We start from the raw sequence: 25,144 nt of genomic DNA on the forward strand, positions 1-25,144 counted from the left end.
CGGAACAACCCACCAATAATAATAACAACAATAATGATAATAATAATAAAATAAATAATGAAATTAAAAATCTTACATTATTTAACGTAAAACAAACGAGTTCACGCCTCATGTAAACCAACAGACTTAGTAATTGATTAGATAAAAGTATTGTAACATTCTGTAACCATGTTAATAGTTAATAAATAAAGAAAGGTTAATAAAAATATACAGGGAAACCGTACAACTTTCGCGGCACAGCGGCCTGGTTTCAAATTTAGGTACCAGGACAATAAGCGCACACCCCGTGTGCGGCTGGAGAATGGGGACAAGTGGGTTCCCCACTTTATTTATTTATTTTATTTTTGTTTTAAGTAACGTGAGTCCCTGGTTCGATGTCCGATGGGATCTCCCCGATGATGTCGTGGTAGCGTCGTCACCTTGTAATCGAAGTGTTCCGGGTTCAATGCACATACTGTTTCGGATCCCACTTTAAACTGAAGGTCCAATCCCGATTAGCCTATCTGTGCATAAAGTGGACTTATAACGTCAAATCAAACAAAATTATTTCCATGAGGGGAGGGGGGGGTCGACTGATCAGATCAACACCCTCCCTCGCTACAAGCCTGACGGTATCCTTAGTTACCTACATTTAAAGAAACCCAGTGAAGTATTGCCATATAGGGGAGCTAGTTCAGAATGCAGACAGCGTACACATGTGAAGACTCCCTGTTCGTCTTTTGTTTTCTCCCAGAGTGCGTGGACCTCTCCTTTGGCACGGTGCGCTGCTTCGGCCACCCGGAAGTCGGGGTGCTTGTGACGTCACGGGTCATGTGGGGTTCGCTTCCGTTGGTTATCAAACTCGTTAGCTCTGAGCGAGTGCGTCGAGTGCTTCACACCCCACGGCGCCTGCAGGAAAGCAAGAGCACTTTCGGGATCGCTTTCTGCGGCGGAACGAAATGCGTTGCTCGGCATAATTGATATGGCTGTGGGTTCTACTATGGCCGTGTCCGAATGGTGTAAAACCGAACTTGAAGCGAACATCCTTTGGTATCGCAGTTCCGTACTGGACAGTGGCGGAGATTGGCTTCCAAAACTTAGGGGCAAGGACAGTTTACTTTCCCTTGGTGGATAAGGTATAACATAGAAACGGGGGCAAAAGTGGCAAAGTGGGAGGGTAAGTGCCCCCCCCCAGAAATTGCGCCACTGGTCCTTGAGCCTTGGGTTGGAATAGAAGGTCTTTCGAATTGCACTTTGACTGTTTTTTTCGCGTTATAAACACTTTTTTAACTAGAAATCGCATAGCATTTTTAAAAGTTCTTATACCGGGTGGCCAGAATAAAAGTTACCCAACTCGGAGCCCTCTATAGCCTGTTTCAGGCATCGTAGAACTCTGAAATTTGGTGATAACCACTATGCAGACGGACCATGGGGAAGAGGATGGCGATAAAAAAGAGAAAGTTCCATTTTCCGCCACCAGTTTGAAATGTGACGCTGTAATAATGAATATTGAAAAACATAAGTCACGTTAAGTGATTTAGCCGAGTTAATAATTAGAAAGACATTTGTTAGTGGCTGGACGTTGAGAGAAAATAATCTCATTTATTGCAAGATTGCAAGGTAAAGGCAAATCCATAACCAATTGGAGCAGTTTACGTCATTATTTCAACACATCATGGAAGTACAGCGCCACATTTCAACCTAGTGGCGGAAAATTGAACTATTTTTTCTTTTTATCGCCATCCTCTTCCCCAGGGTCTGCATAGTGGATTCACCAAATTTCAGAGTTCTACGATGCCTCAAACAGGCTACAGAGGGCTCTGAGTTGGGTAACTCTTATTCTGGCCACCCGGTACTTAAGCCGGCCTCCGTGGCGGAGTGGTTAGCACCGCGAGCTAAGAGATCCCGGGTTCGAATTCTGACCTGGAGATTGGTGTTCTTTGTGTCTCTTCCTCAATCTCATCATGTCATCACTCATCCTCATCTTCACGATTAGCCAAAAGTGGCAGATATGCGAAGTAAAATAAACTAAATCAATCAATATTAGGGTATACTTACATTACATTTCCACACTATATTAGAACTGCAACCAACATCTGACTGACTTTTGACTTCCATGATTTCAAACAAGTGAACAAGCTTACGAGTAAAGTATAAACAAGTAAAGCAAATCATGATTTTGTCGGAAATTACATGCTCTGTCGTCTTAGGCCTTGTAAAGTAAAAGGAACACTTGGCGATAAAGTCAATAATATTCCACACAGTAATCATCAACTTGACAATTCTATCAAGTGATCATTAGGTTCAAGTTATTGCAAAAATAAGAAAATCACTCCATGCTAAAACACAAAGAACACAAATAAACGTAACCTTTACTTGAAAAAGGAACATGTACAATTCATTATTTCAAGAAGTAATCAAGGTACGTGAGCCAAAGGTGGCTATAGTTCCCAAGATGGTCCACTTCACGAAAATCACTACATCAATGTATCCAGTCACCCTCTGGTGTGGAAAACTAACTGTCTCGGTCTGCCAGCAGCCATTTTATGTAAGTTATCAGGGATCGAGCAGATTAGATGTCCTTGTTATTTTAAGGTAAGTCAGAAATGTGTGTGTGTACGTTCTTGAAATTGACGAATGTTAATATGTTATATATTTTGAAAGCTCGTTTAATTATATTTTTGATCACATAGTTACAACGTAAAAATTGTTTGTGTCAAACGAACGATACCTATTTTTGTTGAAATACGTAGTCCAGAGGCGAGTTCATAAGATGGCTCATGGCGGGCCACTTTGGGAAGAGGTTACACTCGCCTCTGGAATTTACACTTTTTTCACATTAAAATAAGTTTTATTATTAAAGTTACCTAATAATGTTAAATTTGCACAGACATTCATGGATCACTAAATGTTATTAATATGTTGGGTTTATATGTTAAATCCTTTAGTAATATATATATATATATTGTAATATATATATTGGAAGTTCTTCTTTTATTTATTTCAAAGACAATTAGTAGGGTGGAATTAGCTAAAGTTTTGCTCCAACCCGGAATAAAATACTACAGAAAATATTTTTACCAGGAATGTTCCCCAATGTTAGGACAACTCAAATCCAAAATGCCTGTCAAGAGATGGAAGCTTGCTGAAATCATTCTACATACGAGTTTGGCCAATAAGTAACCACTAAGCCACGGAGGTCGGTTATGCGTCGTTACTGTACATAATGCATGTCACCAATCAAACGTTTGAGACTACAAGTTCTCTTGAATAAACATGAGTAAATATGTTTTCTTGAGCACAATCAACATTTCATACAAAACTATAAACAGTGGGCCACCCTGGGAACAGATGTAACGGTTTTGTAATATTTTTTTTAAAAAAAAAGTTACAAGCAATTTTACAAAATATTTATATGGTGCATGATGTTAATTAGTTATAATATTTATTTTTTAAAATTTCATAAATAGATATTTAGGGAAAGGAAAGGAGGTGTTTGTAGTATTTGTAGACCTGGAGAAAGCGTTTGATAGAGTGAATTGGGTTAAACTCTCAGAAATTCTGAAGAAAATTCGGGTAGATTGGAAAGAGAGGAGACTTCTAAGCAACTTATATATGAATCAACGAGTTAAAGTGAGAACAGGAGACGAAATGACAGAAGGCTGTGAAATTGGAAGAGGAGTACGACAAGGATGCTGCCTATCGCCTACTTTGTTTAATATCTATTTAGAAGATATAGTGAAAAATTGTTTCCAGGGAACAGGAGGTGTCAAATTGGGAGGAAGAAGAATAAACTGCATAAGATTTGCTGATGACATGGCATTATTCGCTGAGGATGAAATAACCATAAATAGTATGTTAGAAGAGTTAAACAGCAGCTGTGAGCAGTATGGGATGAAGATTAATGTAAAGAAGACAAAGGCAATGGTTATAGGACGGAAACCAAGGAATATTAATGTCGGAGCAAACAGTGAAAGAATCCAGCAAGTGGATAGCTTCAAGTACCTCGGATGCACTATAAGCAGTGACATGAGCTGCAACCAAGAAGTGAAAATGAGAGTCGCAATAGCAAAAGAAGCTTTCAATAGAAGAAAAAATGTTTTTTGTGGACCCATGGACATAGCTCTAAGGAAGAGATTAGTGAAATGTTTTGTGTGGAGTGTAGCACTATATGGTGCAGAAACCTGGACGTTGAGAAGAAATGAAGAGAAACGACTCGAAGCTTTTGAAATGTGGACATGGCGAAAAATGGAGCGTGTAAAATGGAGTTGGTGAAAAAAGATCTACTGGAGACCATCAAGAAGAGGAAAAGAAACTGGTTAGGACACTGTCTAAGAAGGAACTGCCTGCTAAGGGATGCCTTGGAAGGAATGGTTGAGGGAGGAAAAGTCCGTGGAAGAAAGAGATATCAGCTTATGGATGATATTAAATTAACTGGGTCGTATGCTATTACGAAGCGTAAGGCGGAGAATAGGGAAAGCTGGAGATTGCAGTGAAAAACCTGCCAATTAGGCAGAAAACAATGAATGAATGAATGAAATTGATCTCTCATTGGAGATTTGTAAATTGCCCTAGAAGCTTAGCTATGGCCACCTTTGGCTCAACTAACCTTAGTTATATCATAGAATAGTTAGTATTTTACCGTTGCTCTAAGAAAAAGGACTTCCAAGGACTGGTTTTTGGGTAAACCATTGAATACATGTTATTATTTCATTAAAGTAACTCATAGTACCGTATGCTTTGAGGATGCTAATATATTACTTCATGTGACGTCACTGTTGCTTGATCTATATCTAACGTGAGCGAGTTCCGGTGTCTCTTTGCCACGGTTTCTGGTACCACTGATGCCGTGATAATGATCTGAAGAGCGCATTGCCACGTTCTGCTCCCCTGCTCGTCCAGGATTCACGGAAGAAGTGATTAAGCAGCGACGTTGCTTGAAGTAATGTATAATTACTTTCAGTGGCCACGCACCAAGAGTTCCGCACGATCTGTGAAATGAAAAGTTATAAGCAGGGTACTGATTTATATGCAGTAAAAATGTGCTATTTAGTTATTTTCACCAAAATATTGAGTTAAATATGGACTTAAATTGTAAAAATTTACCTTATTAATAATATAAGACACTACCTACGTAATTCATGAGTTTTAAAACAATTGATTGCGCTTGTCTTGGCATTGTAACTATTACCGTGGCTGTCTTGAAGAGACACCAGAAGCGAATCCCGTACGTGTGCCACAAAATCGTTGCTTCTGGCGCTGCTGTCGTGACTGTCTTGAAGAGACACCAGAAGCGAATCCCGTACATGTGCCACAAAATCGTTGCTTCTGGCCACTGACGTGCCGTAGACTATAAGTTTACGTCTACATCCGTTGTCTACACGTAATCTACGCGTAGATTACATTGGGTTGTAGTTTACATAGAGTACGTAGACAATCTAAATTGCATTAAAATTAATTTTCAAGGGTTTCATGAAAGGAAAGTGACATTTTCAACTATATTGGTTCCTAACGAACGGAAAAGAATCCTATTTACAACAAAATTTCTCTTTCTCTTTTATCATCAACTATGGAAGAAGATAAATAGTATGCAAAAAAAAAAAAAAAAAAAAAAAAAATATGGCAGTCATGAGCCAAGAGTGGTCTTTTCCCCATAAAACACTAGAATATTTCCTATATTAGGTTTCTTCCTAGGTGAGAAATTGTTCGAATTTGGAAGAAAGCGTATGAAACGTTCTCCTTACACATCAGCAACTTATACGAAGTATAATTTTCTTTTAATTCCACGGCGCCCTTTGCTGAGTTATCACCTTTCGCCATATTGTTTACATAGATTACGTCATCTACGTGTATAAAATTGTCTACGTGTAGAATGTAGGCTATCGTTGTTTACGCGTAGACGCACATCACTGCTTCTGGCGCTGCTGTCGGCCGAACAACTAGTAGAATTTATTTCAAGTATGAGCCTTTACATCTGTGCGTACCATACAAGGATGAAATATTTTAGTGCAATATTCCTCCACCCGTCCTCCTCTCAGTCTACTTCCACATTCACACTTCTTGGGAGTTCACAAACACTATTTCATTTCAACTCTTTCACTACACTTGCCGCCAAGGGTCCCGGGTTCGAATCCCGGTTGGGCTTGGTTGTTTGTGAATGTCCATTCATCAATTTCATCATTTCATCACTCATCCCCATCTTCGCAAATTAGCCAAGAGGCACAAAATGCGAAGTAAAATAAACTAAATCAAATCAAATCAAATCACTACACTTGCACTGTTACCTGAGTGGTTCCTAAATTTTCTCAGATTTTATTTATTTATTTAGTAGCCCCCTTTCACACCTTTTTGGCTATACCCACTGAGTTTCTTTGCTCTCTTTGCCCAGACATAGTGTAGGAAAGTTCCCAGATTCCTTATTTGCGCCTCCCACCCTCTCTAATTGTATGACATGGCAATTTCACTCGAAAGCTGAAGGATGGCTCATTTTTGTAACTCAAAAGTGAGCAAATGTCACTTACCATGTTTTACACCCGAGCCCTTCAAGTGTAAATAAATAGGAATTTCAAGTGTTTTACAATAGCAGAAGCAAACAATTGGGAGGGGTAAAATTGAATAAAAAAAGAGCATTATCATTTGGATGACAGAAAACTTGTAATTAACGCAATTGGGGGGTATAAAAAAGGTCGAAAACTTTCATCTGCTTAACGTCGCTACGGACTTTGTCAGTTATTTGCAAGAAATTCATCCAACTCTTTCGGTCATGTATTTGCTGTTGAGAAATGTCCTGAAATATGGAAATAATGTTAAAAAATAACTAAAATATGAGCCAAAGTTTAATAAACGTATATACAAATATGGAAAATAGAAACTGAATTTTTCGAATCTACGTGCTATTATGCGCAAAGATAATACGATATCTGAATTTGTACTGCAATCTTTAAACGCTCCTAACTTCTCACAGAATAGAGATAAAAAAAATCATTTTTACACCAATTAAGTAAATCAATTTGACAGTTTATAGAATCAATTGTATTATCTGTATTTGGCATTAACGTTTTAGCGTAAAACACTTAAACATTATCAAGTGCTATTAAACATTTTATATTATTTTTAATTTAAGAGCGTTTTAAGGAATTTACAATGGTACCTCGATCTTTTGTCTATCGTTAAACATAAGGGAGTTATTTGATTTAATGTAGTGGATGTTTGCTAGCTGCATATACAGCCCCACTAGTGTGTTTTGAAAGTAAGGAAAAGTGGTATAATATTTCACTTTTGGTGGTGAACATGCTCTTTCGGGTGTGGGCATAGTACATTATCTCTTTACTCCTGAGAAACGAAAGATTCTGTTGTATTTCTCGAGGAATTAAGCTTTTTGACGTACACGCTGCTACATACAATATGCACATTTTTGTTAACATATACTACAGGGTGTCCCAGCAGTCCGGCTTCGATCAACAGTTACATGCCAAGGATCATGAAAAGAAATAAAGTATGCGTACTTACTGATTACCGAGGATGCTGGAAATGATGGCCTGCAGAGTCAGTACACATCTGGGCGCGCCTCAACATGTTCTGAGCGCCTTATGCAATTCTGGCACTCCCAATATATCAGATGGCACGTCGTATGTTTTCATTCAGGTGCAACGTGTGTGGGTTGGGGGTGTAAACCCTGGATTTGAAATTGGCAAGTTTCCCTTTGACAAGTCAGGGGATCGTGGTGGCCACAAATCTGTGCTCACTGTTCGTTCTGCAGAGAATGCATCATGAATTCTCTGCAGACGCACCCTCGACGCCAGTGCCTGATTGGATGACCTTGAGTACCTACCACGGTTCAAGTTACAATGACTATTCCATTTTACTGGTGCAATATAGCAGTCATTTGCGACAAGTTGCTTTGACCCGGGATAGTTTTTACTGGGACACACAGAACAATGCCATGTTCAAATAAACATTTTTATTGATTGTAATTTCTTAATCTGCTTTTTCTGTTGCAGGGAAGGCATCATGAAACGCCGAAAGTCGACAAGAACGGACAAAACGTCATGGACAAATACATGGTTTCGGTAAGTGCTAAAAGTTATAATTTAATATTACGATTATTATTTCTGCCATTCTATTTACCATTATGGAAATACAGGGTGTTTCCGTGACCCTTGATTCAAACTAGCAGAGTGGATGGAGACTGACTTAAGGACCAATATGAGATCAGGAACCCAGGTCCGAAAACGCGTCCTTTACCATTCCCTGTGAAATTTCTGACAAAATGGTTTCCCGTTTGCGTAGTAATATTTTTAAGTAGCTACTGCTTCAGCACAATTCATCCCAGTATCATGGTTCATACGTCTTTCTCTTCAGAATAGAACAGGCTTTCAAATGGTACCACGCGCATGTGTACATCATGTATGAGGAAAGGGAAATCGGGGATAATTCGGGAAATTTCCCTCCGAAAAATTCATTTTGGTAACTTTGGGGCCCTCTGGACCGACCCTGGATATAGGTACCTGATTATAATCTACCTTGAAAAATACTATGGTCTATACGAAATGCATCCGCCAAGTTTCCTTGCAATATATTCAATAGGGATGAGGGAAAAATATTTTGCAGTCCTGTTTGACAATACTATTAGATACTATTAGAAACTCAAAAACCAAAAATTAATCACCAACAGTTGAAATAACGCTACACCAAAACAAATGTATATAAAGCAACTGACTAAACACAGCACACAAACGAACTCACGTTTGCACTTTGTCAGCATAACACAAAAACAGTTTACTTTCCTCTGAACTTCTTCTTCTTCTTCTTTGTCAGCACTGAAAATCGTGACTAAATAAAAGGTCGTTGTTTCTTCAATAGCAAAACATATGTTTCACCAACAAAAAACGTATTATTCCGTTCAACGCAGGTTACTTCAATCAGAGATGTTCGCGGGCGTAATATTACGCACGACACAGAATAAGCTATAGTGACCAAGGGCGTAATATTACGCCGAACACAGGGAAAGGGTTAAAAGTTATAGGTGAAAGCTAGTATACAATTCAGGCATGCGCTCGAACATCCCCGGAGTCGTTCTGACTATATGACAGGCAGCAAGGATTCTTGTCACGGGTCGTCCTCACTCTGTACCTCGTTGACAACACTTTTGACATGACCCCATAAGAAAGAATCGAGTGGGTCAGATCAGTCAAACGAGCTGGCCAAGGAACAGTCGACACTGGGGGAATCCATTTTGAACACTTACTGGAAGTTACTACGATACCGTGTAGTAAATGTAGAAGCCGCGTCTTTCAATTGTCTTATTCCACTGTCATAGGCAGCCTCAACTAGTTTTAACGTATAACTCTTTAATTACTATTAATTACTAATGTGTGCAATCAGAGATGCCAACATCATATAAATATTGAAGAGGTAAGATTGACAATATATTTTTTATGTATAAGTTATGTACGTCTTGAGGAATTTTGGGATGGGAGAAAGTCCCCCCCCCCCAAGTGCGATGATTTATGGACTTAAATTTTTCTGGCTTTACCGTCGTGAAGGAACATTTTCACATTTCACAAGAGATGTCGCTTTTTATAACAAAGTTAAAGTCTAACTAATCCACTGAGACTGTGACGATTTATCTACGTAAGTAATAAGAAATAAATATTTATAATTTGTTGGTTCATACCGCTCACCAGAAAAGACAAAACTCTAAGAGTATCAACATGACTTTTAATGTCTGTTAGCTTACCCGTTTGAAGTATGCAGTTGGAGTTATACTTGTTTACTTGTTTGTTTTCATGCTTTATCACAAATATATACTCAGGTTTGTAGCTTGTAGCTGAACCTAGATGTAATTGTTAAACAATGTCTCTCTTACAGCCAATTATCTAAACCCCGCGACAGGTTAACTTTGCAGCAGATGTTATGTATTAATCCACGCTTGAACAGCGCTCGGCATCTCTGCGCCAGTCTTGCCTTAACCGCCCAGCTGTTCATATCACATACAGTGAGAAAATCGGCAGTATTGCAGCGGAACTATATACTGCGCGTACTTTTGGGTCTATATATGTGAAAAGTTGCAGCAAACTTAACCTGTCGCGGGGTTAGAACAAACAGCTCTGTACGTTGGATGGTCGTAGAATTGGGAGAAAACTTAGCATTACACTTATGGGAGTATTATTGTATTTGTTCTCTTGGGAATATCGAACTTCTAATGGCGTAGAAAAACACATGGACGGAAAGAGGACAGGTTGAAGATCTTTTACTTGTAGATTTTTATTTTTTCGCTGAAGTCGAAAACTTTCATTTGATTAGCAGTAGCTTGAAGTTGTTACGTTGTGTTATCAATAACGAATGCATGGGAATATGAAAATTCTATTCATGAGATTTTTCAAACATCGTGTCTAGCTTAATAATCAACTTGATAAAACCGTTTCCACTTGCAACATGGGAAGAAACTCGTACTCTCTTGTATTCTAAGTTGTTGTTTTTTTAGTAGCAGTGCCCATTCCGGCGGTATTGAAATAAATGCACAACTTCGCCTTAAATGCGAGGATTTATTTCTAAAAGAATAATAAAAGGCAAATTATTGGGTGGGCTCAAGCCCCACATACTCCTATAAGTTGGCGCCACTGGGTGTACATTTGATTCTACCTTTCTTTTTTAAAACCCAGCCGAGTCTTTCTCGAAGACCTATTGGACTATGAAATCCCGCATCGTACGTAGTTGGAGAAGAGCATGGAGGTATGTCAAGGTCTGAGGGAAATTCGGGTGAACACCCGCCCACTCCATTGGGCAATGATCATGCCCTTCCATCGCAGATATTAAACGTGAGCTTTCTCGGCCATAATTGGGTAGTCTGGAGATTAATCTGCCTCTTTTGGGAGTCATTTTGGATGGCCACGCGTTGCACAATCTGTGGTGTCTTACTTTGTCTTGGAGCTTCATTGTCAACTATAGCAGATTTACGGAAAGAAACCAAACACTCTCTCTAGCCTTCCTAAACCCGAAGTTTATGGCTTCAGCAGCATAAGCCTTCCATCTGTCCCTATCCTGGGCAAGATCAATCCAATCTTTTCCATCCTTACCGAATTCCTTTAAATCCATCTCAACGTTATCTCTCCATCTTCGTCTTGGCCTTCCTACTTGTCTCTTACCATCAGGTTTCCCAACAAGAATCCTGAAAAGTCTTCTTTCCTCTCCCATTCGTGCCCCGTGGCCTGTCCATCTAAGTCTTCTTGATTTAATTATTCTAATAATATCTATAATTCTATATAAGAAAGGAATTTAACATGGGAAAAGGTGTAAAACAAGGTGATGGACTTAGTCCTCTTCTTTTCATATTATTCATGGATCAAATTATAAAGCAATGCAAAAGAAGAACAAGAAAATGTAAAATTGGAAATTATAAGATGAAACCGGTATGGGTACAAACATGTATACGCTGATGATATTGTTCTCCTAGCAAAAGATAACAACAGCCTACAAAATGCTGTCCTAGAGTGGGGCCGAGCATTCAAAGAACGAAAGATGGAAATCAATGTTAGCAAGACGAAAGTCATGTACTTCACTAAACAAGAACCAGCAAGGATGCGCATTCATTGGAATAATAAGACCTTAGAACAAGTAGAACAGTTTGAATATTTAGGAACCATACTAACTGCGGACGGGAAAATGGACTCTGAAATTAATCAGAGAATTCAGAAAGCAAATAATCTGTACTATAATATTAGTAACACCATTATAGGTAAAAAGGAGATTAGTAAAGAAACAAAAATGAAAATATATAAAACAGTCTATCTCCCCACGCTATTATATGGATCAGAAAGCTGGATAATGCAAACTAAATTGGAGAGCAGACTTACTGCTACTGAAATGAAATTCTTAAGAAAAACTGTAGGAAAGACAAGGAGAGATATGATACGAAACACAACAATAAGAAGAGAATGCCTGAATCAGGAACCACTGATTGAAATCATCGAGAAGAGGGAATTAGGCTGGCTGGGACATCTTATTAGGATGGAGGAAGAGTGTAAACCGAAACAAATATTTGAGGCCCGACCAGAAGGAAAGAGAGGAAGGGGACGACCCAGGTTGAACTGGAACCAGTACATTTATGGACTGGCACAGAAGAGAGGGAAGACACAGGACGAAGTGAAAAGACTGGCACAGGATAGAACTTCTTTTGAAAAGTGGCTGAAAGGACCCGACGCCTAAGTGGGCATAAGGGAGAAGAAGAAGAAGAAGAAGAATATCTGGACAGGAATACAGAAAGATGTGGATTGTTATATTTTTATACTGTTTCAACAATTAAGGGTGCAAGGGGCTGCCTTCTGGTAAGACAGCCAAAAGTCGCTTCCACTTAGTACGCTCCGTAACCAGAATTTTGTTTCTGGGTGGAGGGGACGCTCATCCCTAATCAGCAGTCGCCATCAAAAGGCTAAAAAGTGTGGAGGTAGAAGACCTGAAGAGGATTTTCTCACTATATTAGAATTTTTTATACAAGATGTTTAATCTTGCTAAGGAAATAAGATACCAGTATACACTATTGAAATTAATATTTGTAGGATTTAGGGGTGGGAGTGAGTCCGCCGAACCCTTCCCCTGGCTACGTATGTGCTTCTTGAAGGCTAACGAGACTCTGGCGCCAGGATAATTCCTTGTGGTGTGTTGTTCTTGTGTTTGTCCTTATGTGTGCTGACTGCCCCTTAACCAGGGTTGCTTTAGATCAAGGAATTTTAAATAAATTTAATTCCGGTCCAGGAAAGATATCAGCAAGCGTGAATAGGTTGTGGACCGTTAAGAACCTTTCTATCTGTGAAGTATTTCAATTCGGTCCAGGAACCTTTTTCCAATGTAACAATACTCAACTTGGACCTAATTTAAACTGTGCGAGAAAAAAGGTTCCGATCCTGCAACGGAACCCAATAGAACTCATTAGAATTTACGGGTTCCTGGAACTTCAACAACCCTGCCTTTTACATACTCAGCTTTTAACCTAGGTAAGGATATTTCAGTCCTCAGAGTCAGTAGAGTTTCAGTTCTAGTTAAGTAATAAATGAACTAGTTTGAAAAATTAAATAAGGAAGTTTTTACCAGATTACTATATCTTCTTGTTGAGGGTCTGTCGTTACTTTTGTTTGTTTGACGGGCAAAAATAGCCTTTGTGCTCATGTGTCCATATTACAAAAATCAATCAATCAATAAATAAATAAAAGATTCTCATGAACTGTATTTAAACTTTTGTGTGCAATTTGACGACTAATGCCTGACATTTAGGCGCTAGAACTGGAAACCTAATCACCAACAATGCAAATGTCACAACTGGTGTATAGGAAAAAAGACAGACCATCTACATTGTTCTCCCCACTTTTAGGATCACACAAGGAACAATATACAGGGTGACTCAAAAAAAAGTCAACACTATATCGGAAATATAAAATTTACTACTCACAGTCTACATCTTTAATTAATAATATTGAACAAATTTACATGAACATGTTTTCACATGCTCTCCACGTGTTTACCATCTTTGTCCATTCTTGTCATTGCAGCAAAGTTTCATCCTTCAAGCAATTTTTCTATATCCCATATAGTGTTAACATTTGTTCGAATCAATTTTAAGCAATCTGATTGTACTGAAATTAGTGTTTCAGTTTTGCGTGCCTATACATGCCTTGAGATGTGGAACATTTTGACCGACGTATCTTTTTTAAAAAAAAACAAAATGCAGAGTTGCCAAGTACAAAATTAAATAAACAAAATATTTGTTGGCCAATCAAATAGGAAAAAAACGCATATAAAGATAATTATTCGCCTGTGTTATGTATATATATTATGTGCGATAAAAACAATAAACATGGACTTTACTAATTTTCATTAGCCGAAACTGACAGTCTTCTTGTTATCGCATAAAGTCTTTGATTTTTTATTTACTCGGATATATTTTCGTTTATTGTGCAAATCTTAGTGCTCTTGACTAGAAATGAGATGGATAATAAATGCATTTTATTTTATGTCCATTTTACGCCATCTTTTAGGCTGTCTGTGCAACTATAATAATTTGTGCTTTCGTTAAGTCTCACTTTTGGCTAATAGTGACGATGAGAATGCGTGATGATTAGATGAAATTGATGAAGGGATAGTTACAAGTAACATTTATGTCCGGGTCAGACTCGAACGCTGGAACTTAGGTGGCCAAAAGTGGCTGAAAAGTGCGCTAAATAACCAAAAAACGAAGAGACATGCGACTAGATGAGTATTACCTGCAGGGGCGGGGCCAGGGGGTTGAGAAGGGGTGCTTAATTTTCTTCCGCACCCCTTTAAACACCCCCTTTTTCAAAACCAATTTTCAACTGAAAATAGAGGGAAAAGTTTGGAATAACCATAAATAATTTCTGGCAACCAAACACTTGTTCAACAAGGAGACACAAATGATTATTCACCGGTACTAAATTCTCTTTAGTAATCGAGCACACGTGCTTATTGTAACCAAATATTTTTCTTTCTCAAAATTATCAACTGTAGTAAATGGTACTAAGCTTATTGTTTGCAGCTATCAAATGATGTAATCAAACATGTTTTGTTAATTCAACCAAATCGAAAACCAAATCGTCACGAGAGGCAAGCCATTGATACTAATCTGAAAGGAAGGCACATTCACTTCAAGAAAGCAAGCAAAAATTAATCCAAGTCATTGGCATATTTTCATAGAAGTCTACTACACGTTGATTAGTATTTAATGAAGTGGCTAGAGCATACATGCATGTTTCATTTTCCCATTATTTTCAACATGCACCCTCTAAATGTCGTTCCGCACCCCTTCAGCACCCCTAGATGGTTTATCCTGATGGTTTTGCCAGATCGAACTGAATAGTCGATGCTGATGGGAACGTATTATCAGAAAAGATACAGTGCACAGAATATTCGCACATAAACAAGTGAAGAACAGCAACTGTTTACGCGGCTAAATTACCCAACGAACACTTGTCACTTCTGTTGAATTACTTCGTTTGAATCGTACAAATGCTTGAACGACAAAAACAACTATTTGCAGCACAGCGCCAACAAATTCGTGCCACTTTTGCCGTGGTGTGCCTCCTCTGTCCCCCATTCGGTCTGACGCATCGTGTCGTCATGAGTCAAGATGGAGCGTTGCTAAACATCTCTCGGGTGACTGTGTATGAGGATAACTTAACCATTCAATATAAACTACGTCATCATTAAACAACCATGAATGGGCCTGTGTCTTTTCGGAATGGAAAGCCGTAGACCATCTTTGGGAAGAAATAGTTACCTTCTCCCGTACAACTATATGTTGATTTATTTTCTTTTGGTTATCTAGTGACGCTTTTCTGTCACTTTTGGCTAATCATGAAGATGAGTAATGATATGATGAAATGGATGAAGGGACACTCGAAAAGAACACCCATGCCGGGATTCGAACTTGGGACCCCTGGCACCGTAGCGCGTAGTGATAACCACTGTGCCACGGAGCCTAGGGTATGCTCATTACATTATGTGAAGCAACAGGAGAATACATTAGTGTAGATAGGACGTCTTTTTCAAAACTGAGGAGGGAGGTAGTTGTCGTGCAATTCCTGGTGTAGCTACACAGCGAGTCTGTAACCTCACCTCCTGCTTAGCCGAATAGATAGCGCTTTCCCCTTTGGTACAAATGGTCCCGGGTGCGTATTTCAGATGTGCACATTGAAATAGAGATTGGGGGCGTGGTTTGTGTATGAATGCTCCCTATTGGCTAGCAGACTGCCTCAATGATATAGGATAGGACACTGGCATTTATTTCATTGACTTGTGCGAACACTTTCTGTAAACCACAAGACTACAAGCAGAACCATCTGGTGGGAAAAATACAACGCAATCGGATAGTAATCAATACTCGAAAAGCGAATAGACTTTCGTATTGGAAATAAAAGAGGCAATACTTTTTAAGGAGTTGCGTTGGATGAACATTCCTATACAATTATTTAATATATTGGGTCATTTTCCGCTTTTCGTCAGATGCAAGCAAGGAGCATTTTTAATTCTTACTTTAAAAACCTTGAGTTGCGCCAAAACCTTAATTTCGACTATATAAGCGCGCGGCTATTTGTTTTGTAAAAAGTTGTTACAAACCAGATATTCCATACTGGAAACAACAACACAAGATGAAATGAGAGGAGTTTCAAAAAAGAAAAATAGATGGCAGCACAAGGCGAAGGAATATAAATAAATCGCTGGAGGATAAGTAAGGATTTAGTGAAAGTGAACTACAATAGAAAGATGTAGAAAAGATCAAAGCAATGTATAAAAAGTAGATAATAAATGGAAAAGAAAAATGTAAGTGGTTTACCTCATTCAATTGTTAGGCACGCCATAGAAGTACTCAATAAAGAAAATATAGACTCCAGCCAAACAGAAACTACTCCATTACAAGCCACGCCCCCCAATCTCTATTACAATGTGCACATGTGAAATAAGCCTCCCGGTTTCGATCCAAAAGTGGAAATGGCGCTTAAATATCAGATATGTTCTCTAATTTGTCGTGCATGTATGTCTTAGAAACTCCCCTCTCCCGGCCAACACACGCACGAAGCCTTAGGTTCGACTCTGACTAGAAGATAGAAGAGAAATTAATCCCCTCCCCCAACTGGCAAAACCCTTAGACAGAACTTTCTGTGCTATATACTTGATTGTTTAACTTCAAGGCACATTTTCACAAGCGTGGTTCGATTTTTGTTATTTAACGTCGGTTTTCTTCACTTTTGGTTATCGCGACGATGAGGATAAGGATGAGTGATTATATGATGAAGTTGATGGGTAGGGAGGACACCCATGCCCATACCGGGATTCGAACCCGTAACCCCTAGCTGTGATAATCACTCCGTCGTAATCGTGTGTATGGGCCCGCCTACAAAGGAACTTAGGAATGTCTCCTTTCCCCCGTCCAATAGACGGAAAGTACCCACTTATTCTTAGTCCCTTTTCCTTTTCATTTGTACCGCTTATCCCATCTTCTTTTTAGCTATTCGCCTACATTATTCAGTGTTAGCATCTTCTTGTTTTCTTCCCAATTCTGTCTCTCCAGTTTTCTCTTACTTTCTACTTAACTTCCCCCCCCCCCCCGTCTCTCTCTCTCTCTCTCTCTCTCTCTCTCTCCATTTCTCCCTTCTTTCTCTTTTGTCCCCTACCTCTCCTCCTTTCTCTTGAACTCCCTCACTCCCTTTTCTATGTCCCTCTTCTTTATCCTTCTCTTTCTATCTTTTATTCTTCTCTCTCTATCGCCTTCTTCCTCTCTCTTTCTCTCTTTGTATCTTTCTCTCTCTTATGTTTCTCTCTCTTTCTCTGTCTCTCTCTCTTTCTCTGTTTCTCTCTCTCTTTCTCTGTTTCTCTCTCTCTTTCTCTGTCTCTCTCTCTTTCTGTGTCTCTCTCTCTTTCTGTGTCTCTCTCTTTCTCTGTCTCTCTCTCTTTCTGTGTCTCTCTCTCTTTCTCTGTTTCTCTCTCTCTTTCTCTGTTTCTCTCTCTCTTTCTCTGTTTCTCTCTCTCTTTCTCTGTCTCTCTCTCTTTCTGTGTCTCTCTCTCTTTCTGTGTCTCTCTCTCTTTCTCTGTCTCTCTCTCTTTCTGTGTCTCTCTCTCTTTCTCTGTTTCTCTCTCTCTTTCTCTGTTTCTCTCTCTCTTTCTCTGTTTCTCTCTCTCTTTCTCTGTTTCTCTCTCTCTTTCTGTGTCTCTCTCTCTTTCTGTGTCTCTCTCTCTTTCTCTGTCTCTCTCTCTTTCTCTGTCTCTCTCTCTTTCTCTGTTTCTCTCTCTCTTTCTCTGTTTCTCTCTCTCTTTCTCTGTCTCTCTCTCTCTTTCTCTGTCTCTCTCTCTTTCTGTGTCTCTCTCTCTTTCTGTGTCTCTCTCTCTTTCTCTGTTTCTCTCTCTCTTTCTCTGTCTCTCTCTCTTTCTCTGTCTCTCTCTCTTTCTCTGTCTCTCTCTCTTTCTCTGTGTCTCTCTCTCTTTCCCTGTTTCTCTCTCTCTTTCTCTGTTTCTCTCTCTCTTTCTCTGTTTCTCTCTCTCTTTCTCTGTTTCTCTCTCTCTTTCTCTGTCTCTCTCTCTCTTTCTCTGTCTCTCTCTCTTTCTGTGTCTCTCTCTCTTTCTCTGTCTCTCTCTCTTTCTCTGTTTCTCTCTCTCTTTCTCTGTTTCTCTCTCTCTTTCTCTGTTTCTCTCTCTCTTTCTCTGTTTCTCTCTCTCTTTCTGTGTCTCTCTCTCTTTCTGTGTCTCTCTCTCTTTCTCTGTCTCTCTCTCTTTCTGTGTCTCTCTCTCTTTCTCTGTTTCTCTCTCTCTTTCTCTGTTTCTCTCTCTCTTTCTCTGTGTCTCTCTCTCTTTCTCTGTCTCTCTCTCTCTTTCTCTGTGTCTCTCTCTCTTTCTCTGTCTCTCTCTCTTTCTGTGTCTCTCTCTCTTTCTCTGTTTCTCTCTCTCTCTTTCTCTGTTTCTCTCTCTCTCTCTTTCTCTGTTTCTCTCTCTCTTTCTCTGTTTCTCTCTCTCTTTCTATGTCTCTCTCTCTTTCTCTGTCTCTCTCTCTTTCTCTGTCTCTCTCTCTTTCTGTGTCTCTCTCTCTTTCTCTGTCTCTCTCTCTTTCTGTGTCTCTCTCTCTTTCTGTGTCTCTCTCTCTCTCTCTCTCTCAACCTATTCCTCTGTTCTGATGACACCTACAAGACGTAATACCTACCACTCAAGGACTTAACTTTTCAATCTTGACCCCCCCCCCCCCTTTACCCTTCTGGAATTTTTTCTGCGGGAACTAATTTGAATTTAATTTGAACAAAACCTTATTTTTCATGAAAACCCAATGATTCTTCGAACAACAACACTTATCGAGTAAACGTTACATAACCAGAAGCGTGTCACTCTCATCACGTATCAATGTCACGACTGGATCATGAACTTGCACGCCTTGTTTCTGTGTCATAATACGCTAAGCCTGGAAATATATGTAAGGGGAAACGAGGGAGTTGCTAATTGTGCTTTTTTCCCTCCGCGTGTCATTTCGAATATAGAAAAGCGTGAGAACTCTAGGCAGAAGGACAAGGTCTTGATTCGTTCACATAACCGCCACCGCGGAAGGATATCGTGCTGTTCCCATGTTGCTTCTGTCCTCTTGAACTTGTGATGAGTTCCTCTTGTTCAATACGTCCCTCCCACAACTTCCAGTGTTGCCAACTTTTAAAAAAGTTTTCTCGTCACACATTTCCAGGCCGGGATTCGAATCCGGAACCCCTGTAGCGCTCTGTACTAACCACTACATTTTCAAAATGAAAATGAATAACATTAGAAAAGCTTTTAATGCTCTAATGCGCTGGTCTAGTCGGTGGGGTGTCTGGCTTCCACGCGGGAGACCCGGGATCGATCCCCGGGGTGGGTGATCTAAGGGCGGAATTTTTCCGGCCGTGTCCCCGCATAAAGCGGCCCTGGGGCTTGCCCAGCCCTGGGGGCAATCCTTGGGGGGTAAAGGCGTCCGGAGCTGATAACATCACCTCCAAAATGGAATAGATCGAAAATATGTGGGGCCCTACCCCCCATATCCCCTAATGTGCCTTCATGTCACGGTGCTATATGCACGGGAAACTTTACCTTTACCTAACTTGCTATAACATAATGCAAGAGGTAGTTCAGAGAAGTACACATAGGCCAAACTTCTTTCGGAATGTAAATGTAGACTGTAACATAAGAAAGGGGGAAAAAAAGGAAATAGTTCAAATCGATTGTAATTTCAGATGGTTGGTACATTTTTTACATTTAATTTTTTATTTTGAAAGACATTTTCCCTCAGTGGAGATCAGAGAGTGTAAATCTCCAAATTCGGACCTGAATTTGGAACCGCCTACATTTTCATCCCGAAAGAAGTTTGACGGGGCACACACAGCTTCTACCAAACACCAGAACTAAACGTTAAAAGCTCTAAACCTGGCCCTCCTAACTTAACCACATAGGCATTATTAGACCAACGGGGAATTGTTAGGTTAGGAGGAGCAGGATTTTAACTATCAGCAATTAGTTTTGGCGCTTGGTGGAACCCACATAAACAATACCCCTAACGATCGCCACAGATATCTAGTGTACTAAACGCACGGCCATGAAATTAGGCGGGTGGCAGAAGTTCGCGCTGTTGCCACGTCGGAGCACAACTCCGTGTGTTGGGAGGTTTAAGAGAATGAAAGATCTCGTTGTAGAGTTTGTCTTTGTAATCCATGTGATACAAACTGACAGTATTTGCTCCAAAGGTCAGGGATGACACAAAAGTGCCCCGGAGAGAGGTCGAACTATAGTCGTTTTCACGTTCAGAAGACACAACGGCGCTTATGGAGAAACCGCACAGTGTTGCCAATACAGCGCTAGCTCATGTCGCCGGGAAATGACCTTCCTTCACAATGAAGGTGTTACGTATTTTGTATATATAATGATAATTATATGTAAATATTAATATTATACTGTGAACGTTAGTTACCCTTTTTACTATGATCCATTGCGATCACTACACACGCGAGTGTAATGCACGAATATGACACTTCAGAAATCACTTAAAAAAGTAAAAATCACTGAGCGCTCACACAACTGAAAACACTTTTTCGAGAGAGGAAAAAGTCTAAACAGACCAAAGCAGATCTCTCACTTAAGTAAGGGGAACCTGGCACATGGGTTAGATTCAAGTTGCAATCCAAACAAACAAATGAGTTATGGCCCACGTGAACTGATAAGACGTGAATGACTCAAGCAAGGCATGTCATATTTCTATCTTGAAGCCCCATATTTTGTCACGCGTTGGAAAGCCTTTCAAAGGTTAATATGGTGTCTATGAATTTATGTGTACGTTGGAAACTGAAAGGTGATCTTCATTTCAGTATTAATGTCGACAGTAATGTAAACAAAAACAACGTGTATTTGCGACAGCACTAATGTTGCTCACAACAGCAGCATTGGAAATAAATGTCAATTATTAAATTTAAGTAATTTCAATTCTATTATTACAAACTGCATGAAGTTCATATTTTTACTGAATGGAAATAAAATAACAACTCGAAAACTTGGTGGTGATTAGCCGGAATGCTGCGGTGAGCCAGCTCAAGATGGCCAGACAACGTCTCCTTACTTCGCGCGCGGTTCGGGTTAAAAAGAAACTCCAAATGCATGGAAGTAATATTTCTGGGAACCTTTGAGTGGTTATAAAAAATAATTTCATTATTTTCTCCACAACTTTGTCGCTGGAAGTTTTTACTTGGAATTACAGAACAAAAAATGGCCAGCGACGACATTTTCTACTGCACGAATATAAAAAATCTCCACATACTTTATTTGAATATTTTTTAATGCAAATATGCTTTACAGTATTGATAAATTCTGAGTACCACCGTCACCTACAACAATTAAAAAACAGTGTCAATTTCTTTTAATAATGAATGCTTCAATTTTACGGCATGTTTCAACGTTAGGAATGAAAACAATGTAAAAATTGTGTTTTCACAGAAAATTTTAGTTTTTAATTTATCTAAAATTATGTAAGCAAGTTACCAGTTTTTTGTGTTCACCATCGTATTCTCTACAAAATTTCCTGCAAAACTGCAGGTACCGATTTTACTTAAGCTAAATTTGTAAATCCAGAAATTTCACAACAGCGCGCTCGTATTTTCCCATAAGAAAAGCATTGCCCATAAGAGCCCATTGTGTCTTCTGAACGTGAAAACGACTTTAGGCAACGCAGCCCGGTTGACGTTGCCACACAGTGCGCGGGAACCAGCGACTTTTGTCCCGCTCTCGCTTTGCTTTTCCCACACGTGGTAACAGCACAATTCTGCCCAGCCGCCTATTTTCACGGCCGTGCGTTTAGTTTTACCTGTCGTCACTAGAGGGTAGCAAAATATTTGTTTTATATTGAGGCGTTCCATTTTATTTGCAGAGTTCTTGATAACATGCTGTACTTACATGTAATTACATTTTAATGCGATTATGTTCCTGAGTACTAGGATTTGAGGCATTCGTTTAAACAAATATTCTAATGTGACCAATAATTTCGGATTCACCTAGGTTGAATTAAGAATCAACGATATAATATATGGATGAATGAAAAAGTTACTAAGTTAACATCGGTATCTTTTTCTTCATAGTTTATAATTGAACTTCTCTTCAGTACAGTATTTATCTCTAACATAGCTTAGTTAATCGCGACGATGAGAATTGCTGCGCTGAGCTTCCCTTCGTGGAGAACAACCTCTTAGTAGGCAAATGTATTTTTCTTTCGTTGGTGTCCGACCATAGGAATTGCCAACACTGAGGGTGACCTTAACAAAGCTACAATATAATAACATATAAAGCGCACAGTGAGGAAAGGGAAGTTAATTAGGATTATACAGGAACATCTACCTAAGCTGTAGGTGTTAGTTGCGTTGAATTGCTTTTCCCTGTCCCACTTGGCCTTGCCTTTGGTGTTGATTTCTGTTTTCACCTTTTCGGCGACACGTGGGCTCAGAATTTAACGATATACACAACGACTTAGAATATGTACAGAGAGGCTGAAGAGAATATGAGCATAAACAGGGTAAATGACTGATTCAGTACAATGTTTACCCGCCTTTTTAGGTATCAGACGTTCTATTTTGACGCTGAAATCATGGCCGACGGACTGGCTGCTTGACTGGTTTTGAGGAATAGGCCATGTTCTAATTGCAACTGGCTTTGTCGGCTGGAATCTGTGGAACAGCCAATCAGAGCGAAGTTTGGCCATGTGAAAATAATCTATGAGTTTGCCAAATGAAAGTTTTTGTCTGTGCTTTCCGAGTGTTGGTTGTTTTTGTTCGTTTTTCGATAAAATAAAAAATAACATGAATGATGTGCATTCGTGGTCAGTGAATTAATATTTAGGCATTTTTGCAAAGCGATGAGATTTATGTGTGACATATATGAGTAGCCAATAATGAAAATCCTTATTATTACAAGTGTTTAAAATTTTTGATATATTTAGTTGAACAAAATATTTTTTTCTGAATGAATCCTGCGAATCTTGTGTATAAATATGCATGCCAGAGTTCATTAAAAAGCTCGTTTACCTTTCTTTCGAGCCAATTTCTAGTCCATACCTTTCATTTTAATTTTTTAATAACAGCAGTAATTCTCCTACAACGTTCTTCAAACCGCTCGTTCATCTTTGTAGATTGTATGCTCTGCGCAATGCCTTATGGGAACAAAAGTATACCGGCAAGTACAGTAACCAGTATCGCGTGAGGCGAGAACTAGCAGGTGAGCCAGTACCATGCAACTAGTCAATGTCCAACTGCAAAATTCAGGAGTAAATCTAGCCCCGTGTGATTCAGGCATTACTCTTTGTCGAGATAGTTTTTTGAATCACCCTGTTGTTAATCGGTGTCAGGACACCATTTATTGTGTGGGTGAGAGTCCATTCCGCTGATGCTCCTGTGGCCTCATGCCGTCTGCTGCACGACTTCACCTCCTGACCCCAGCCTCAAGGACGAGGGATTCAGTCACGTCATTAAACCTGACCTTGCTGGTCTCTCTCCCTCGCGAACAAGAACTCGGGACTCGGGTCGTGTGTGGAACTTAAGACCTGGGGCGCGTCGAGTATCTAATAGATCCTCGCTGAGCAAGATTTTCGCTCGTTGATCAAAATATCAGTGCCTTTGAGCAGTGGCCTCAAATTTGGCCGGGGCTTATTTTTTAAAGAATTTAAAATATAATAACAAATCAAATGAAATACAAAAAAATAGGTATTTTTTTATTCTAGACTACAAAACTGGACTTACTTTTTTGAAAGAATTTAAAATGTAATGACAAATTACATGAATTACAAAAAACGGGTATTTATCTTCTTCTAAACTACAAAACTGGACTTATTTTTTTAAGGAATTTAAAATATAATGACAATTCACATGATTACAAAAGAAACAGGTATTGTTGTGGTTGGTTCATTTGGTGTTTTAAGTCCACTTTGTGCACAGTAAGGCTAATCGGGACTGGACCTACAGTTTAAAGTGGGATCCGAACCACTATGTGCCTCCACCGGGTATCGAACCCGGGACCCCTTGATTACAAGGCAAAGACGCTACCAGTGTGCCATCGGGGAGGCTAGGTATTGTTGTGAAACATACCTTTCTACGAGCGTTGACTCCTGTTCTTCTGCTCAGCAAATTTTGTTATTACTTTTTCGTTGAAGCCCTCTATGTTTGAAATGTATTCTTTGTCTATTGTAAGCGAGTGCCAAGGCATTTGGTCTGTCTTGTCCCATTGCATTTCTTAAGCAGGTTTAAATAAGCTTCAATGTGCTGAAACATCGTTCAGATTCAGCTGTTGCCACTGGAGTTATTAAAACTATGTTTGTCATTTTTACTGTTTCTGAAAAGGTACCCTCTAAATAATTTTAAATAAAAAATGAATGCAATCTACTGATAGAGTTTGTTTTTCAACTCTTCACTACAATAAAGAACGTGAAGTTCCCTCTTTAGTTTTCCCTCTTCTATGAAGGGATAATAAATCTGGGAAGATGCCTCTGTTTAAAGATTGTTCTCTTTCATTATGTCCTCGTAGAGCAAGTTCATGTCGACCACAGAATTTTAAGCAATCGATAATTCTATTTAATATATGCCTATTTTTCCAGACAAATTCATTGTGTCTTGTAATTGACAGCCTATGTCCGTCATCAATTTGTGTTCGAACATCAACCCTGCCAAACTCACTCAAACATAGCGAATGAAAGCCACCAAAACACCACAGAACAACACGCGAGATCGAACGCGACGCGAAGGAATTAGCCCCGAATCAGCACTCAAATCCATTGGACTCTCCCCTCCTCTCTCTGCTAGCATGTGACCTTTACTGTAGCGTAGGTGGGTGTAGGCCACGCCTTCCTTTGCGACGTACCCCGGACACCGATAATTGACATCAATGCCGCTAGGAGCGCTGTCGTATCCACTGCAACAGACGATGAATTTACGTGGATAAAAATCGCCTTTTAAAAGTCTGTGTGATAGTTATGCGTTATGGTGATTAATAATTACGTGAATACGCCCGTTTTTCTTTAGGGGCTAAGCCCCGGAAGCCCCAAGGGAAGAGACGTCACTGCCTTTGAGTAATCTGTGATCCAATATGCCTGCGTCGAGTTGACAAGATTCTAGTGTTCATTATAATAATATAA

At 39.5% G+C, this 25,144-nt stretch overlaps 1 protein-coding gene across 2 annotated transcripts in view; it reads left to right on the forward strand.

Moving 5' to 3' along the window:
- LOC145977743 (uncharacterized) overlaps positions 1 to 25,144 on the forward strand; it is a 291,948-nt gene that overhangs the window by 123,757 nt on the left and 143,047 nt on the right. For both annotated transcript variants that reach the window (XM_083109997.1, XM_083109998.1), the window contains exon 2: positions 7,980 to 8,048. In XM_083109997.1, the coding sequence (XP_082966123.1) occupies positions 7,980 to 8,048 (69 nt within the window). The remainder of the gene's footprint in view (positions 1 to 7,979; positions 8,049 to 25,144) is intronic.

The sequence above is a fragment of the Lepisma saccharinum genome, chromosome 23 (genome assembly GCF_977018435.1).
Source record: "Lepisma saccharinum chromosome 23, izLepSacc3.1, whole genome shotgun sequence".
NCBI lineage: Eukaryota > Metazoa > Arthropoda > Insecta > Zygentoma > Lepismatidae > Lepisma > Lepisma saccharinum.